The sequence below is a fragment of the Globicephala melas genome, chromosome 10 (genome assembly GCF_963455315.2).
Source record: "Globicephala melas chromosome 10, mGloMel1.2, whole genome shotgun sequence".
Lineage (NCBI taxonomy): Eukaryota > Metazoa > Chordata > Mammalia > Artiodactyla > Delphinidae > Globicephala > Globicephala melas.
Window position 1 is genome coordinate 26,015,652 of NC_083323.1, and position 18,515 is coordinate 26,034,166.

Genomic DNA, 18,515 nt, shown 5'->3' on the forward strand with positions numbered 1-18,515 from the left:
GTCCACAGTTTACATTACGGTTCACTCTTGGTGTTGTACATTCTGTGGGTTTTAACAAATGTATATTGGCATGTATTCTATAATTATAGTATCATACAGAATAGTTTCACTGCTTTAAAAATCCTTTCTGCTCTGCCTGTTCATCCCTTTTTTTCCCCTAACCCTTGGCAACCAGTGATCTTTTTAATGTCTCCATAGTTTGGTCATTTCCAGAATATATGGGAATCCTACAATATGTATCCTTTTTTAGATGGGCTTCTTTCACTTAGTAACATGCATTTAAGATTCCTCCGTTTCTTTTCATGGCTCATTTCTTTTTAAGTCTGGATAATATTCCATTGTCTAGATATACCACAGTTATCCATTCACTTACTGAAGGACACCTTGGTTGCTTTCAAGGTTTGGTAATTATGAATAAAGCTGCTATAAACATCTGTGTGCCAGTTTTTGTTGGATGTAAGTTTTCAACTCATTTGGGTAAATACCAAGGAGTGCAGTTGCTGGATTGTATGGTAAGAATAATGAATTAGGGTTTCTGTTGCTCCACATCCTCACTAGCATTTGGCGTTGTCAGTGTTTGGGTTTAGTTCATTCTAATAGGTGCGTGTTGGTATCTCATTGTTGCTTTAATTTGCAATTCACTGATGACATGTGATGTGCAGTATCTTTTCATGTGCTTATTTGCCTTTGTATATTTTCTTTGGTGAGATGTTTGGCTCATTTTTTAATCCAGTTGTTTTCTTATTGTTGAGTTTGAGTTCTTTGTATATTTTGGATAACAGTCCTTTATCAGATATATCTTTTGCAAATATTTTCTCCCAGTCTGTGGCTTCTCTTCTTATTCTCTTGACAGTGTCTTTTGTAGAGTAGAAATTTTTAATTTTAATGAAGTCTAACTTGTCAATACTTTTTCATGAATCTTGCCTATGGCGTTGTATCTAAAAAGTCATTGCTATACTTAAGGTCATGTAGATTTTCTCCTATGTTCTCAGAATTTGATAGTTTTGCATTTTACATTGAGGTGTGTAGTCCATTTGAGCTAATTATGTGAAAGGTGTAAAGTCTGTGCCTAGATCCACGTTTTACTTATGTGTGTTATTTTTGCATGTGCTCTTTTGTCAAAGATCAGTTGACTATAATTTAGTCTGTTTCTGGACTCTCTGTTCTTTTCCATTGATCCATTTGCCTATTCTTTGGCTGATATATTGTCTTGATTATTGTTGCTTATATAGTAAGTCTTGAAGTTGGGTAGTGTCAGTTCTCTAACTTTGTTCTTCTTTAATATTATGTTGGCTATTCTGGATCTTCTGCCTTTCCATATAAATATTAGAATCAGTTTCTTGATATCCACATGATAACTTGTTGGGATGGTATAGAATTCATCTATCAGGTTGGGAAGAACTGACATCTTGGCCATATTTAGTCTTTCTATCCATGAATATAAACATTTTATTGTTGCCTGCCCTTTGCCCCGAGGTGGGAGGGAGGAGGCTCCTCAGAGCCTAGCACAGGAACTGTAAAGGAAATTGGTAACCACTGGCAAAGAGCACGTGCTGTGAGGGATACCCAGAGCAAAAAAAAAAAAAAAAGTTAAGGTGTGAAAAGTCTCTATTACGGTAAGGCCAAAGAGTGAAAGGAACAGAGAGAACAAAGGTTACTTCTGTGAGGCTGGGGAGAGGAACACGCTGGCCAAGTGGACTGTTGAGGAGACTCCTGAGGAAGGCAATTCTGACATATGCTACAACATGGATGAACCTTGAGGACATTGTGCTAAATGGAATAAGCCAGTAACGAAACGACAAATACCGTATGATGCCACTTATATGAGCCGTGCGGCTGACAGGGTCTTGGTGCTGTGGCTGGGTGTCAGGCCTGAGCCTCAGAGGTGGGAGAGCCAAGTTCAGGACATTGGACCACCAGAGACCTCCCGGCCCCACGTAACATCAGTCGGCGAGAGCTCTCCCAGAGATCCCTGTCTCAATGCTAAGACCCAGCTCCACTCAATGACCAGAAAGCTCCAGTGCTGGACACCCCATGCCAAACAACTAGCAAGACAGGAACACAACCCCACCCATTAGCAGAGAGCCTGCCTAAAATCGTTCCTGCCCACCAGAAAGACAAGATCCAGCCTCATCCACCAGAACACACAGGCACCAGTCCCCTCCACCAGGAAGCCTACACAACCCACTGAACCAACCTTACCCACTGGGGGCACACACCAAAAGCAGTGGGAACTACAAACCTGCAGCCTGCAAAAAGGAGACCCCAAACACAGTAAGTTAAGCAAAATGAGAAGACAGACAAATACCCAGCAGATGAAGGAGCAAGGTAAAAACCCACCAGACCAAACAAATGAAGAGGAAATAGGCAGCCTACCTGAAAAAGAATTCAAAGTAATGATAGTAAAGATGATCCAAAATCTTGGAAATAGAATGGAGAAAATACAAGAAACGTTTAACAAGGACCTAGAAGAATTAAAGAGCAAACAAACAATGATGAACAACACAATAAATGAAATTAAAAATTCTCTAAGAGGAATCAATAGCAGAATAACTGAGGCGCAGGAGAACGGATAAGTGATCTGGAAGATAAAATAGTGGAAATGATTACTGCAGAGCAGAATAAAGAAAAAAGAATGAAAAGAACTGAGGACAGTCTCGGAGACCTCTGGGACAACATTAAATGCACCAACATTCGAATTATAGGGGTCCCAGAAGAAGAAGAGAAAAAGAAAGGAACTGAGAAAATATTTGAAGAGATTATACTTGAAAACTTCCCTAATGTGGGAAAGAAAATAGTCAATCAAGTCCAGGAAGCACAGAGAGTCCCATACAGGAAAAATCCAAGGAGAAACACACCAAGGCACATATTAATCAAACTATCAAAAATTAAATACAAAGAACAAATATTAAAAGCAGCAAGGGAAAAGCAACAAATAACATGCAAGGGAATCCCCATAAGGTTAACAGCTGATCTTACAGCAGAAGCTCTGCAAGCCAGAAGGGAGTGGCAGGACATATTAAAAGTGATGAAAGGGAAAAACCTACAACCAAGATTACTCCACCCAGCAAGGATCTCATTCAGATTCGATGGAGAAATTAAAACCTTGACAAGCAAAAGCTAAGAGAATTCACCACCACCAAACCAGCTTTACAACAAATGCTAAAGGAACTTCTCTAGGCAGGAAACACAAGAGAAGGAAAAGACCTATAATAACAAACCCAAAACAATTAAAATGGTAATAGGAACATACCTATGGATAATTACCTTAAATGTAAACGGATTAAGTGCTCCCACCAAAAGACATAGACTGGCTGAATGGATACAGAAACTAGACCCGTATATATGCTGTCTACAAGAGATCCACTTCAGACCTAGGGACACATATAGACTAAAAGTTAGGGGATGGAAAAAGATATTCCATGCAAATGGAAATCAGAAGAAAGCTGGAGTAGCAATTCTCATATCAGACAAAATGGACTTTAAAATGAAGACTATTACAAGAGACAAAGAAGGACACTACATAATGATCAAGGGATCAGTCCAAGAAGAAGATGTAACTATTGTAAATATGCATTCAACATAGGAGCACCTCAATGCATAAGGCAAATGCTAACAGCTATAAAAGGAGAAATTGAGAGTAACACAGTCATAGTATAGGACTTTAATACTCCACTTTCACCAATGGACAGATCAATCAAAATGAAAATAAATAAGGAAACACAAGCTTTAAATGAGACATTGAACAAGATAGACTTAACTGATATTTATAGGACATTCCATGTAAAAACAACAGAATACACGTTCTTCTCAAGCACTCATGGAACATCCTCCAGTATAGATCATATCTTGGGTCACAAATCAAGCCTTGGTAAATTTAAGAAAATTGAAATTGTATCAAGTATCTTTTCCCACCACAGTGCCGTGAGACAAGATGTCAATTACAGGGAAAAAAAACTGTAAAAAATACAAACACACAGAGACTAAACAATACGTTACTAAATAACCAAGAGATCACTGAAGAAATCAAAGAGGAAATCAGAAAATACCTGGAAGCAAATGACAATGAAAACACGATGGCCCAAAACCTATGGGAGGCAGCAAAAGCAGTTCTAAAAGGGAAGTTTATAGCAATACAATCCTACCTCAAGAAACAAGAAAAATCTCAAACAACCTAACCTTATACCTAAAGCAGTTAGAGAAAGAAGAACAAAAAAAGCCCCAAAGTTTGCAGAAGGAAAGAAATCATCTTAAAGATCAGATCAGAAATAAATGAAAAAGAAATGAAGGAAACGATAGTAAAGATCAATAAAACTAAAAGCTAGTTCTTTGAGAAGATAAACAAAATTGATAAACCATTAGCCAGATTCATTAAGAAAAGGAGAAGACTCAAATCAACAGAATTAGAAATGAAAAAGGAGAAGTAACAACTGACACTGCAGAAATATAAAGGATCATGAGAGACTACTATAGGCAACTATATGCCAATAAAATGGACAACCTGGAAGAAATGGACAAATTCTTAGAAAAACACAGCCTTCTGAGACTGAACCAGGAAGAAATAGGAAATATAAACAGACCATTCCCAAGCACTGAAATTGAAACTCTGATGAAAAGTCTTCCAACAAACAGAAGCCCAGGACCAGATGGCTTCACAGGCGAATTCTATCAAACGTTTAGAGAAGAGCTAACACCTATCCTTCTCAAACTCTTCCAAAATGTAGTAGAGGGAGGAACACTCCCAAACTCATTCTGTGAGGCTACCATCACCCTGATACCAAAACTAGGCAAAGATGTCACAAAAAAAGACTACTGGCCGATATCACTGATTAATATAAATTCAAAGCTCCTCAACAAAATACTAGCAAACAGAATCCAGCAGCACATTAAAAGGATCATACACCATGATCCAGTTGGGTTTATCCCAGGAATGCAAGGATTCTTTGATATATGCAAATCAATAAATGTGATACACCATATTAACAAATTGAAGGATAAAAACCATATGATCATCTCTGTAGATGCAGAATAATCTTTCGACAAAATTCAACACTGATTTATGATAAAAACCCACCAGAAAGTAGGCATGAGGGAACTTACCTCAACATAATAAAGACCATATATGACAGACCCACAGCCAACATTCTCAATGGTGAAAAACTGAAATCATTTCCACTAAGATCAGGAACAAGACAAGGTTGCCCACTCTCACCACCATTATTCAACATAGTTTTGGAAGTTTTAGCCACAGCAGTCACAGACAGAAAACAAATAAATGGAATCCAAATCGGAAAAGAAGTAAAACTGTCATTGTTTGCAGTTTGCTGCAAACATAGTTTGCTACCAGAAAACTACTAGAGCTAATCAATGAATTTGATAAAGTTGCAGGATACAAAATTAATGCACAGAAATCCCTTGCATTCCTATACACTAATGATGAAAAATCTGAAAGAGAAATTAAGGAAACACTCCCATTTACCATTGTAACAAAAAGAATAAAATACCTAGGAATAAACCTACCTAAGGAGACAAAAGACCTGTATTCAGAAAACTATAAGACACTGATGAAAGAAATTAAAGTTGATGCAAACAGATGGTGAGATATACCATGTTCTTGGATCGGAAGAATCAGTATTGTGAAAGTGACTATATTACCCAAAGCAATCTACAGATTCAATGCAATCCCTATCAACCTACCAATGGCATTTTTCAGAGAAGTAGAACCAAAAGTTTTACAATTTGTATGGAAACACAAAAGACCCCGAATAGCCAAAGCAATCTTGAGAAAGAAAAATGGAGCTGGAGGAATCAGGCTCCCTGACTTCATACTACACTACAAAGCTACAGTAATCAAGACAGTATGGTACTGGCACAAAAACCTAAATATAGATCAGTGGAACAGAATAGAAAGCCCAGAGATAAACCCACACACCTATGGTCAACTAATCTGTGTCAAAGGAGGCAAGAATATACAATGGAGAAAAGACAGCCTCTTCAATAATTGGTGCTGGGAAAACTGGACAACTACATGTAAAAGAATGAAATTAGAACACTCCCTAACACCATACACACAAAAAAACTCAAAATGGATTAGAGACCTAAATATAAGGCCAGACAGTATAAAACTCTTAGAGGAAAACATAGAGCACTCTATGACATAAATCACAGGAAGATTTTTTGACCCACCTCCTAGAGAAATGGAAATAAAAACAAAAATAAACAAATGGGACCTAATGAAACTTAAAAGCTTTTGCACAGCAAAGGAAACCATAAACAAGACAAAAAGACAACCCTCCGAATGGGAGAAAATATTTGCAAATGAATCAACAGGCAAAGGATTAATCTCCAAAATATACAAGCAGCTCATGCAGCTCAATATCAATAAAACAAACAACCCAATCCAAAAATGGGCAGAACACCTAAATAGACATTTCTCTAAAGAAGACATACAGATTGCCAACAAACACATGAAAGGTTGCTCAGCATCACTAATCATTAGCAAAATGCAAATCAAAACTACATTGAGGTATCACCACACACCAGTCAGAATGGCCATCATCAAAAAATCTACAAACAATAAATGCTGGAGAGGGTGTGGAGAAAAGGGAACCCTCTTTCACTCTTGGTGGGAATATAAATTGATGCAGCCACTATTGAGAACAGTACGGAGGTTCCTCAAAAAACTAAAAATAGAAGTACCGTACGAGCCAGCAATCCCACTACTGCACATATACCCTTTGAAAACCATAATTCAAAATGAGTCATGTACCGCAGTGTTCATTGCAGCTGTGTTTACAGTAGCCAGGACTTGGAAGCATTCTAGGTGTCCATCGACAGATGAATGGATAAAGGAGATGTGGCACATATATACAATGGAATATTACTCAGCCATAAAAAGAAACGAAATTGAGTTATTTGTAGTGAGGTGGATGGACCTAGAGTCTGTCATACAGAGTGAAGTAAGTCAGAAAGAGAAAAACAAATACAGTATGCTAACACATATATATGGAATCTAAAAAAAAAAGTGGTTCAGAAGAACCTAGGGGCAGGAAAGGAGTGAAGATGTAGACATAGAGAATGGATTTTAGGACACGGGGTGGGGGAAGGGTAAACTGGGACGAAGTGAGAGAGTGGCATGGACATATATACACTACCAAATGTAAAATAGATAGCTAGTGGGAAGCAGCCACACAAAACAGGGAGATCAGCTCAGTGCTTTGTGACCACCTAGAGGGGTGGGATAGGGAGAGTTCGAGGGAGACACAAGAGGGAGGGGATGTGGGGATATATGTACACATATAGCTGATTCACTTGTTACACAGCAGATACTAACACAGCAATGTAAAGTAGTTATATTCCAGCAAAGATGTTTAAAATAATTTATTGTTTATTCTTTGACTTCTTTCATCAAAGTTTTATCATTTTCCTCATGTAAGTCTTATACATATCTTTTTAGATTTATACCTGTTTCATTTTTGGGGGGTTTTAATGTGTATGGTATTGTTTTAAGTTTCAAATTCCATTTGCTTATTGCTGTTGGAAGAAAATGACTTTTGTATATTAATCTTCTATCCTGCAATTGTGCTGTAATTGCTTATTAGTTTGGGGAATTGCCTTTTTTTAAAAAATTTATTTATTTATTTATTTTTGGCTGCTTTGGGTCTTCGTTGCTGCGCCTGGGCTTTCTCTAGTTGCAGTGAGCGGGGGCTACTCTTTGTTGCGGTGTGCGGGCTTCTCATTGTGGTGGCTTCTCTTGTTGCAGAGCACAGCCTCTAGGCGTGTGGGCTTCAGTAGTTCTGGCACGAGGGCTCTAGAGCGCAGGCTCAGTAGTTGTGGCACATGGGCTTAGTTGCTCCGCAGCATGTGGGATCTTCCTGGACCAGGGCTCGAATCCGTGTCCCCTGCATTGGCAGGCGGATTCTTAACCACTGTGCCACCATGGAAGACCCTAGGGCAATTGCTTTTTTAATTGACTCTTTTGGCTCTCCTTTGTGGACGATCATGTGATCTGCAAACAAAGATAGTTTTATTTCTTCCTTTTCTTCCTGTATCCCTTTTGCTTTTCTTACTGTGTTAGCTGAGTGCCATCCACTACAGTTTTGAAAAGGGGTGGTGAGAAGGGACAGCCTTGCTTGTTCTTGTTCTTACTGGGAATGCTATTTTTCTCACCATTAAGTATGCTGTTAGCTGTAGATTTTTTGTAGATGTTCTTTATCGAATTGAGGAAGTATCTGTCTGTCCCTTATTTGTTGAGAGTTTTTATCATGAATAGGTGTTGGATTGTCAGATGCAAAAAGTCAGATGCTTTTTCTGCATCTATTGATATGATCATGTGATTTTTCTGCATTAGCCTGTTGATGTAATGGATTATAGTAATTGATTTTTTTGAATATTGAATATTGAACCAACCTTGCATGCCTGGAATAAATCCTCCTTGGTCATGGTGTATACTTCTTTTTAAACATGCTGTATTTGATTTGCTAATATTTTGTTGAGGATTTTTACATCTATTTTCATTCTTTTTATTTTAACTCTTAAAAAAGGAGGTGACATTTTTAGCTTGGGGCCATACAAAAAGGGCTACAGGCCAACTTTGGCCCATGGAGTGTAGTTTGCCAACCCATTTCCTTTACAATATGTATTGTTGACTTATCAAAATAGAATGTTAATTGATACTTTTACTCTTCTCCCATACAGTGCAAGGACTCTTTTGCATTTGTAATTCTACCTTTATTGTCTTATATACCATTTATCTCATGTATTTTAAGTCAGTATATGTTAAATCCCACAAGCTATTATCAATATTTTATGCAATTAATATTCAATTCAAATTATGCATATATTTATGGTTTCCTTTAATCTTCCTTTCTGCATTGTCAAGTTCATATCTAAGAATTTTCATTGTGTATGAAACGTCCTTGACTGTTTCTTTAGTGTACATCTTTAGGGATGAATTTATTTTGTTTCTCTGAAAGTGTCTTTGTTTTACCATCATTCTTCAAAGATGTAGTATTGCTGTATTTATCGAATGTTAGTTTGGCAGTTGTTTTCTTTCAGCACTGTACATTGTCTTCTGGCCTTCACTGTTGAAGTCACTTCTGTCTTTTTGTTGCTCTTATTTACAGGCACCTTGTCTCTTTCTGCCTGATTTTAAGATCTTCCCTTTATTTTTGTTTTTAGCTGTCTTAATGTGATGTGCGTAGGTGTGGATTTCTTTTTATTTATGTGCTTGGGGATTGTAGGACTTTCTTTTTTGGTATTTATTCATTTGGCAGTGTCGGGTCTTAGTTAAGGCACGTGGGATCTTCAGTTGCAACATACACAGTATTATCTTTTTAGTTGTGGCATGTGGGATCTTTAGTTGCGGCATGTGAACTCTTAGTTGTGGCATGTAGGATCTAGTTCCCTGACTAGGGATTGAAACTGGACCCTCTGCATTGGGAGCGTGGAGTCTTAGCCACTGGACCACCAGGGAAGTCCCTGTAGGACTTTTTATATCTGAGAATTGATACCTTTCCTCAGTTTGGGGATGATGTCAAACTGGTTTGTTTCTTTTTTTGAGGTATTGCTTCTGCTCTGTTCTCTCCTTTCTTTCTGGGACTCCAATTTCATGTCTGTTAAAGTGACGTTTTAACTTTATTCTCTATTTCTTTCCTTCTTTTCTATATTTTCCATCCTTGTTTATCTTTCTACTTTTTCTTGAACATATTCTTTTAAGCTGTCTTCCAATTACTTCCTAAACTATGTCTAATCTGGGCTGGTTTAGCCACTCAGTTGAGCTCTTGATTTTGGTTATCACATTTTTCAAGTTTAGAGTTTCCATTGCTTTCTTTTTATGGTTTCTAATCCTTTCCCAAATTTCTCAACCTTCTTTTCTATTGTTTTGTACACAATTAGAATTTAAAAAATTCTTTTAGATCCATTGTCTGATGACTCTTTAATAGTGAGACCCTGTGTGTCTGCTTGTCGTCTGTTGTTTCTGTGGCTTTAATTCATGTTACCTTATCTTCCCATGAACTTTTACATGTGTGTATGTGTCACATATTTATTTTTTAGAGCAATTTGAGGTCTAGTCTAATATCTTTCTTCTGAATTACCCTTATTCCTAAGAGGCAGCCTTTGAAGTCTCTATCCGAAATGAAGGGTGTTCACCAGGGCTTCTCCACTCCTTGCTGACTTAATATATCTTTCGTTGAATTTAAAGACTGTCCCAGGGCATTCAGTCTCCCAGCTACCTCTCTGGAATTGGCAGATACCTCTAGGGGAATGGTGGTTCCAAGTGCCAGTCTCATCTTCCTGCATCCATATCTTCCCCCGTTCCCATCTCAGTAAATATTTTTTCTTTTGTTTTTCAGTGTTTTCAAGCTGATTTTAAAAAAGTATGTATCCAGCTTTTCTTGCTGTCCTTAGCGGGAGGCTTGATCCAAATTACTTAATCCTCTATTACTGGTAATAGAAGACTGTCTTCAGATTTCTTGGTATAAGAGATAGACTATATGGTAACTGAGTTGGGGTTTTCCATTTTTAGCTAAGGACGTTTCCATTTAAAACGTCCTTATAATTAGTATAAAAAAATAGAAGTTCTTTCTTTGTAACCTTGAATATAGAATGATGGACCACTTTTGAAGGTCAGAGAAAGAATTATTTTATGAGGCCTTTCTATCTATGACACTAGATATCTATTTGGAGGACTACCATACTGTATTTTTCAAGATTATTATTGATAAGTTGATTACTACTGAATTAGAGAACTGGATATGTTATATGTGCAGAGTACTTGAAAACAGATAAAAAATTCATTCTGACCTTGGTTAGTTTCACACAAATTGGCAAATAGTTTTCTGTAATTCTTAACTATTCCTAGAGGAGAAAATTCTGGAAAAGGCTATTGGCAAATGCAACCCAGGGGCTCATAACTTTGAGTCAAGGATTTCTTTCCAGTATCTAACTACTGTGTTTAAGCCTATTTATATTCAGTCATCACAGAAATAGAGAACAGTTAGTGATTATCGTGCATACTAGAGTCCATTTTCATTAGTATAGGGTTCACAAACTAAGACAAAATCTGTGTGAACAAAGGTGTGATGTGCATATCTATTCAGGGGCTAGCTGGAGTAGAATGTTCTTGGCAGATGGTAGGAAATGAGATTACACAAGGTAGATTGGGGCTGATTGTGTAGTGCTTTGCAAGACTGGGTGTTTTGATTTTGTCTCATATATGGGAGCTTTTGAGTGAGAATGAGAAATCAAATAACAGTTTCTGACTGTTAATCTGGTAGTGTTTGGAGGGTAGACTAGAGAGAGAAAATATTGGAAGCAGGGATAATAAAAAGCTCTAATAGTCTAGTTACGAGATGATACAAGCTTGACTTTTTGTGGTTAAGTAGGAATGGAGAGAATGGAATGCATTTTAAAGAAAGAGTATTTGTTGTTCATACATGGGAAGTTGAGAGAGAAAGCAGAGAAGACTTTGAGTTTGTAAGTGTGGATGAATGGTAGCATAATACTGGTATCAATATCAGAAGCTGGAAAGTAAGGATGTTGAAGGTAGATTGAAAGCAAGGGTAATGAATTTGGTTTAAGATAATTTGAATACAGGGTGATAGAATTGTTCATTATCTGGAAAACAGTTTGTAGTTGTTAAAAAGAAAATTTAACAGTAAAATGTTGAAAGTGCAAGGTGCAAGTTTTCCTGTCAGGGAGTCCCCCCATTATTATTTCCCCAGAAGTTACCACTATTCCCTGCTTGGTGTACCACTATTTGACTCTTTTTATGTGTATGTAAACATATGTGTGTGTGTATCTGTCATTTATACTCTTCACCATGCTGTGGGGACAGATCTAACTTGTCCTTTTTAATGTATAGTATAGATAAACCTTTATTTATGGAAGTTTAGCTTATTTCTGATTTTTTCATTTTTTTAATTAAAAAAAGTCACAAAGAAAATTCTTATATAGTAATTACATTTGGGTACTCATCCAGCTATTGTCATAGAATAAATTCCTACGATTGGGCCAGGGGATAAGCAGATTTATCATTTTGATACAGGTAACCTTGCAGAAAGCTTACTGTAGATGTGTGTGTGTGCACGCACGCAAATTAACGTATTTTTTGTGGTATGAGGGGAAAGTATATCATGCATTTGGGTGTGGTACCTACTGGTGATGTGTGTTGGTATATTCTAGCTTTATTATTCAAAAAATTAACATGTTAAAAAGTAATGAAATTGCAAACATCAACTGGGAACAGGAGAAATCCTCCTGGCTTGGGAAAATACACGGGGGCAGTACACATATGCTTGCATAGAAACTAGAATTGGAGATGCGGTAATGGTGGTGGTGATTAAGAAAGGGATATTCTGAAATTAGTGAAGTCCTGGAAAGTACGTCTAGTAAATATTTCAGTGCCAAGAGGGAAGGAGATAAATCATTTTAATTTTATTTTCCAGAAACTTTCAGGTCTTTGTAAATTTTATTTCTGTGAGGACTTAACTCTCATTTTAGGGTAGGGGTCAGTGACAATGTTTACTGTCAAGTTAATTGGAATACAGAGGAAAAAAGATATTCATTTTACCTTGGAAATCTTTCTTTTACTAGTAGTAGGACTGAAGGGTAACTTTTGATTTGTAAGCTTTTAGCTAATTAAAACTAAAACCTCATAATGCCTTTTGGTGATATTAGAAAGTATTAGGTATGTTTATTGTATGTTTCTGTCTCTTAAAAATTAATTTGCATCAAAGAGCAGAATCAAAATTACATGCCAGGGCTTCCCTGGTGGTGCAGTGGTTAAGAATCCGTCTGCCAATGCAGGGGACACGAGTTCGAGCCCTGGTCTGGGAAGATCCCACATGCTGCGGAGCGACTAAGCCCATGCGCCACAACTACAGAGCCTGTGCTCTAGAGCCCGTGAGCCACAACTACTGAGCCTGCATGCCACAACTACTGAAGCCCACGCGCCTAGAGCCCGTGCTCCGCAACAAGAGAAGCCACTGCAATGAGAAGGTCGGGCACCGCAACGAAGAGTAGCCCCCGCTTGCTGCAACTAGAGAAAGCCTGCGCACAGCAACGAAGACCCAACACAGCTGAAAATAAATAAATAAAATATATTAATTAAAAAAAAATTACATGCCACTTTTATGATCCAGTTTATTAATTCCATGGCAAATGTATATTCTTGACAGGATAATGTTGTGGCAGCTGCTACTACAAACAGTGCACTCTGCATTTGCAAAGGTTGAATCCTTGTGCACATTTAACCGAAGAATAAGGAGTAAAGTGTCCTTGAAAGACTTTTACCCCTCTGTTAAAATAGATAAAGCAGGAAACCAAAGCAACCTCAATTTTAGTTTAAAAGTCTTCTTATGTAATACGTAGACATCACGTTAATTTATCAGAAATGATGTAGTTCAAGCAAGACTCAGTAATTTAATGGTGGGGTTGTGTAGGCTAAAGATGGTCTCTTGTAGTAAGAAAAGGTAATTCATAATAACCCATGACTAAGGGAGGTACTGTTAGGAGAAAATATATATAATAGTTTTGAAAAAGATGAATGAAGTTAAAAGGGACAGAATTGTTTTGATTAAATTTTTTGTTTTTAATTATTTACAGTAAGAACACTGTGTCATATTTTACTTCTAGATAGAGCAAACATTTGGTTACTTTCATAATCCTGGATTGGTGCTTTTGGGGATAGCTGAGGTGATTGACTTTCCTGTTCTTAGCACAGTGCATAATACATAGATGATCAATATTTATATGTTGACTGATTTATTCTCTGAATCTGCAGCCTGAGTGCAGTCACCTTGTGTCAAATAAAAGATCCTTTGTAGCATTAATCACAGACATAATTACATGCTGAAGGTCATCTTTGTGAAGACTGTGATTCTCCCCAGACACTTATCAAGTTCCAAATAGCTTTTCCCCTGGTTTCAGAGTATGGATTTCGTACCAGAATCCACTCTTGAAGTTTACCTCAGTAACTTCAGGAAACATTGGTGATTTGTGACTCTGGGACTACCTATACTGGAAGAGTCGTTACATCTAGTTAGGCTAATACTTGAAGATACGACCTTGATGGGCACAGAAACTGCATGGAGTAAAGAAAATTTAAGGTATGATTCAACTTTATTCTTGAATTTTATGAACAACTGAAAATCTGAAAATTGAGTTTGTTATAGAAATGATAAGGAGAATAATAAGTGATAAAAAGTATATAATACTGAAGGAGTTCACTCATCACTAATTAAGTGTATTTCTCTCTTCAGGTATAATTTGGCCTCCCGAGATTCTGTCTTAGCACGAAGAAAGTGAAAAATACTCTTGAAAAGAAAACTAAGACAATAAGAAAGCAAGACTTGCTTTTACATGGTTGTCAGCTCACTTACCAATATGGACACTTTTCCCACCATTTTTCCTCCTGGTGGAGACAGTGGGCTGACAAGTTCTCAATCTGAGTTCCAAAAAATGTTAATTGATGAACGGTTACGATGTGAACATCATAAAACTAATTATCAGACTCTGAAAGCTGAACACACAAGGTAAATAAATTACTTAAATTTGGAAGTGAGAGGCTTGATTAAAATTTTTTATTTTGTCTAAATGTTTGCTCTGGAACATACAATTTAATTTTGTTATTTTGCAGTATACAATGTACATTTAAAACTTTTAAAATACAAGTAAATTTTCTTTAAATCAAGTGGATTATAAATTTGTAAAAGTCTTGTTTTGAAAGTAGCAAGACATATAAAATTAAATGTATCTAGGTGGCTAAATATGTTTTTTTCCCCTTCAAAGTAAAATTGCATTCAGAAATTACAGTGTTAATAATAAATGAAACTGTAAAGCAATTATATTTGTAAGTTTAATAAATATATGATGTTGATCTTGCTCTGTAGTGTTGGTTGACTTCACATAAAGTAATGCGATTAGAAAGCAAAGGATACACTTAAATTCTTCTTTTTAAAAAATCAGGTTGCAGGATGAGTACATAAAGTCACAAAATGAGCTCAAGCGCCTATTAAATGAAAAGCAAACTCACCAGGAAAAATTTCAGCTGCTGCTTGAAGAGCTACGAGGGGAGTTAGTAGAGAAAACTAAAGACTTAGAAGAAATGAAGCTGCAGGTAAGAAAATATATTCAAATTAGTATAAAAGTAGTCAGATATTTAGTGGAAATAAATAATTTTGGTAAATTTGGTAAATTTTCCCTATATTCTTAATGAATATTTTGTTGTATCTCTAGGTGGTATAACTTAATCTTCTTTCATATACTCTAGAATGTTAGCTACCCTGTAGGGTTTAGCCACAAAACTGTTATTTTAGGTAAATTTGTATTATATTTCCTGTTCTGATTTAAATAATACCTCACTCTTCAGAATAATTGGAGGAAAGACCAGTTTGTATTGATAAAAATTCACAATTTAAAAATATTTTTAAAAATAAAGGTGTATTGGATTTAAGTATTGATCTAGTGCTTGTTACAAGAAGGCATTATTAATATTGGAGTCATGGGTTGATAGAGTGAAAAGCCATCTTTCAAGTCATCCAGTGTGGCATTATTATCCAATTCATGTATTCTTTTGACAGCAGTGTTAAAGGAGTTTGTCATTCCGTATTATCTCGAAATCTTCCATTGTTGGAAACACCACCACTTAAGCTTGGGTTGGACCCTCCACCATGTTTACTGTTTCATTCCTACATATACATATTTAGGACATTTAAACAAATAAAAACCTTTGAAATGTGAGTTGAAGAGGGAAATATAATTTAAACCTTTAGAATTGGTGGATTAATTTGTTTTGCAAAAATTGAGGCCTATATGAATGCAGTCTGTGAGCACTAAACCCAAGGTATTCAAAGTATTATTTTCAGGCATTGAAGATGTAATCACTGTTTCTTGAGAGTAACATGTAGACATGCTTATTTGTAATAAGCACATGAAAAGTAGCCTAAGAAGACTAGAGTGGCTATATTAATATCAGATAAAATAGACTTCAAGACAAAGAGTATCATTAAAGATAAAAAGAACGTTTTTATAACCAAAAAAAAGGGTCATTTCACCAGGAGGGTGATGACCTTCAACAAATAGTTATGTTTCTATTCCTTAGTTTTCTCACGTGATAAAGGGCATAAAGGTTTTTATCTAACAGGGGTTGCTGTAAGGACTAATGAGATTATAACCTGTATATTTTCAGTACGGTGTCTGGCACATAGTAGCTACTCATAAATGATGGCAATTTTTATTCTGTTGGAATACAGACTCCACGAGGGCAGGTAGAGTGTGTCTCCAGTGCTCAGGATGGTGCCTAGCAAGTATTTGTTAAATGAATGACATGAATAAGTAGAATAAATGAGCAAGTTGGAATTGTTCTATTCATATATAGTATAATGTTGCACTTGTTGTCTCATAGGTATCTAGAGCCTTAGCATCTTAGAGTTGATAATCATCTAGTTCTCTTTCATATCTGTCATGAATTGAATTGTGTCCCCGAAAAGATAAGTTGAAGTTCTAACTCCCAGTACCTCAGAATGTGACCTTATTTGGAAATAGGGTTTTACAGATGAAATTACTTAGGTTAAGATAAGGTCGTACTGAAGTATGACAGGCCCTTAATATAATATGACTGATGTCCTTAATAAGAAGAAGAGAAAAGACATAGAGACGGAAACACACGGGTGGTGGTGGAGCAGAGAGAACGTCCTATGATGACAGAAGCAGAGATTGAAGTGTTGCAGCTGCCAGGGAATGCCAAGGATTGCCAGCACATCAAGACAAGCTAGGACAGGGCAAGGAAGGGTTCTTCCTACAATTTTCAGAGGGAACACTTAGCTGACACCTTGATTTTGGACTTCTGGCCTCCAGAACTGTGAGGCAATAAATTTCAAAGCAGAATTCCCGTTTGGAACTCTTATGACACAGAGCTGTTCATTCTGTGCTTCAGTGCTTTCAGTGCTAGAGAACCTAGTGAATTGTAAAGTGATACACTTCCATTTATGGATTGGAGGATGTTAAGCATTTTCTCTATCATATTGAAAGGAAATCATCCTCCCTGTAGCCTCCCTGTTGGTTATTGCAGTGTTCCTTGGACCTACACAAAATAACTCTAGATATTTCTTCATGTGATAGCTTCCCAAATGTTTGCTGATAAATAAAATTTATCTGTTAAAGTTTCTGTTTTTCAAAATAAACATATCTGATTTCTATGTGATATTTACCTGGCAGAAATAACTGAAAGAAGCATTTATACATAAATACATGTATTGAAGCAGTTTAGCTATTTGCTTCAGGGGATGTTTGCAATTTGTACAAATTGTGAGTTAAGTAAATTCAGCAAAGTAAAATCAGCAAGAAATACTTCAATGAAGGTTTTATGAAAGATGATTATTTTAAAAATACACATGTATTGTCTACCTGCAAAATGCCTTTTCAGATTTAGAATTTAATATCTCTGGCTTCATAGAAAAACAATGTAAAAGACATTCATTTAAAGAATATTTCTGCATCACTTGTGCAGTTGTAGTGAATGGGGATAATAATAGTGCCTAGCTCATAGGATGATTATAAAGTTGCAATGAATCAATGATTAGAAATTATTAGTATGGTGCTTTGATGTCGTAAGTGGTTACAACAAGTTAGCTATTACATTGTTGTTATGTAACATGTTAGCAAAACCTTTTTTAAAAATATGGGAGTCATTTTATATGTTTCTGAAAAAAATTTAAAAAAATTACTTTGCCAACAGGGAAGACATATGGGAACATATGTTTATGTATGACTGATTCACTTTGTTATAAAGCAGAAACTAACACACCATTGTAAAGCAATTATACCCCAATAAAGATGTTAAAAAAAAAAAATTACTTTGCCAAACATTTATATGCTTTCTTTGTGCCAGGTAATGAAAACTGTGTAAACCAGTAGGTTTACCATTTTATTTGGCTGCTAGGAAGCTCAGAGCAAAATTTAATACTCAGTTTGTCATTAATCTTTTAAGAATCTCTGGCACAGCAATATTTGCCCCCTTAAATCAAAATATTCTTTGAAAAATTCTGGTCTGTTTTATATTATTATTTTTTTTATTGGAGTATAATTGCTTTACAATGTTATGTTAGTTTCTGTTGTACAATGTACTGAATCAACTATATGTATACATATATCCCCTCCCTCTTGTACCTCCCTCCCCCCACCCCCCATCCCACCCATCTAGGTCATCACAGAGCACCGGGCCGAGCTCCCTGTGCTATATAGCAGGTTTCCACTAGCTATCTGTTTTACACATGTTTTACACATGGTAGTGTATTTATGTCAAACCTTATCTTCCAATTCATCCCACCGGCCCCTTCCCCTGCTGTGTCCACACGTCTGTTCTCTACATCTGTGTTTCTTTTCCTGCCCTGCAAATAGGTTCATCTATACCATTTTTCTAGATTCCACATGTATGCGTTAATATTGTTTTGTATTATTAATATGACAAATGTTGGAGTATTGAAGATTTTTTATATATTTAGTATAGGTAA

The 18,515-nt window shown here is 36.4% G+C and overlaps 1 protein-coding gene across 12 annotated transcripts in view; it reads left to right on the top strand.

Moving 5' to 3' along the window:
• Positions 1-18,515, top strand: part of CEP83 (centrosomal protein 83) — a 135,680-nt gene that overhangs the window by 52,173 nt on the left and 64,992 nt on the right. For 8 of the 12 annotated variants that reach the window (XR_009565565.2, XR_009565566.2, XM_060306608.2 and 5 more), the window contains 3 exons: positions 13,933-14,111; positions 14,265-14,537; positions 14,971-15,121. The exons of 2 other annotated variants lie outside the window; for them this stretch is intronic. Coding sequence is in view for 8 of the 10 variants with exons in the window: in XM_060306608.2 (XP_060162591.1) it covers positions 14,365-14,537; positions 14,971-15,121 (324 nt within the window). In the remaining 2 variants the exon portion in view is untranslated. Of the gene's footprint in view, positions 1-12,833; positions 14,112-14,264; positions 14,538-14,970; positions 15,122-18,515 lie in introns of those variants that run through there. 2 more of the 12 variants (XM_030856378.3, XM_030856380.3) reach the window with 2 other exon arrangements.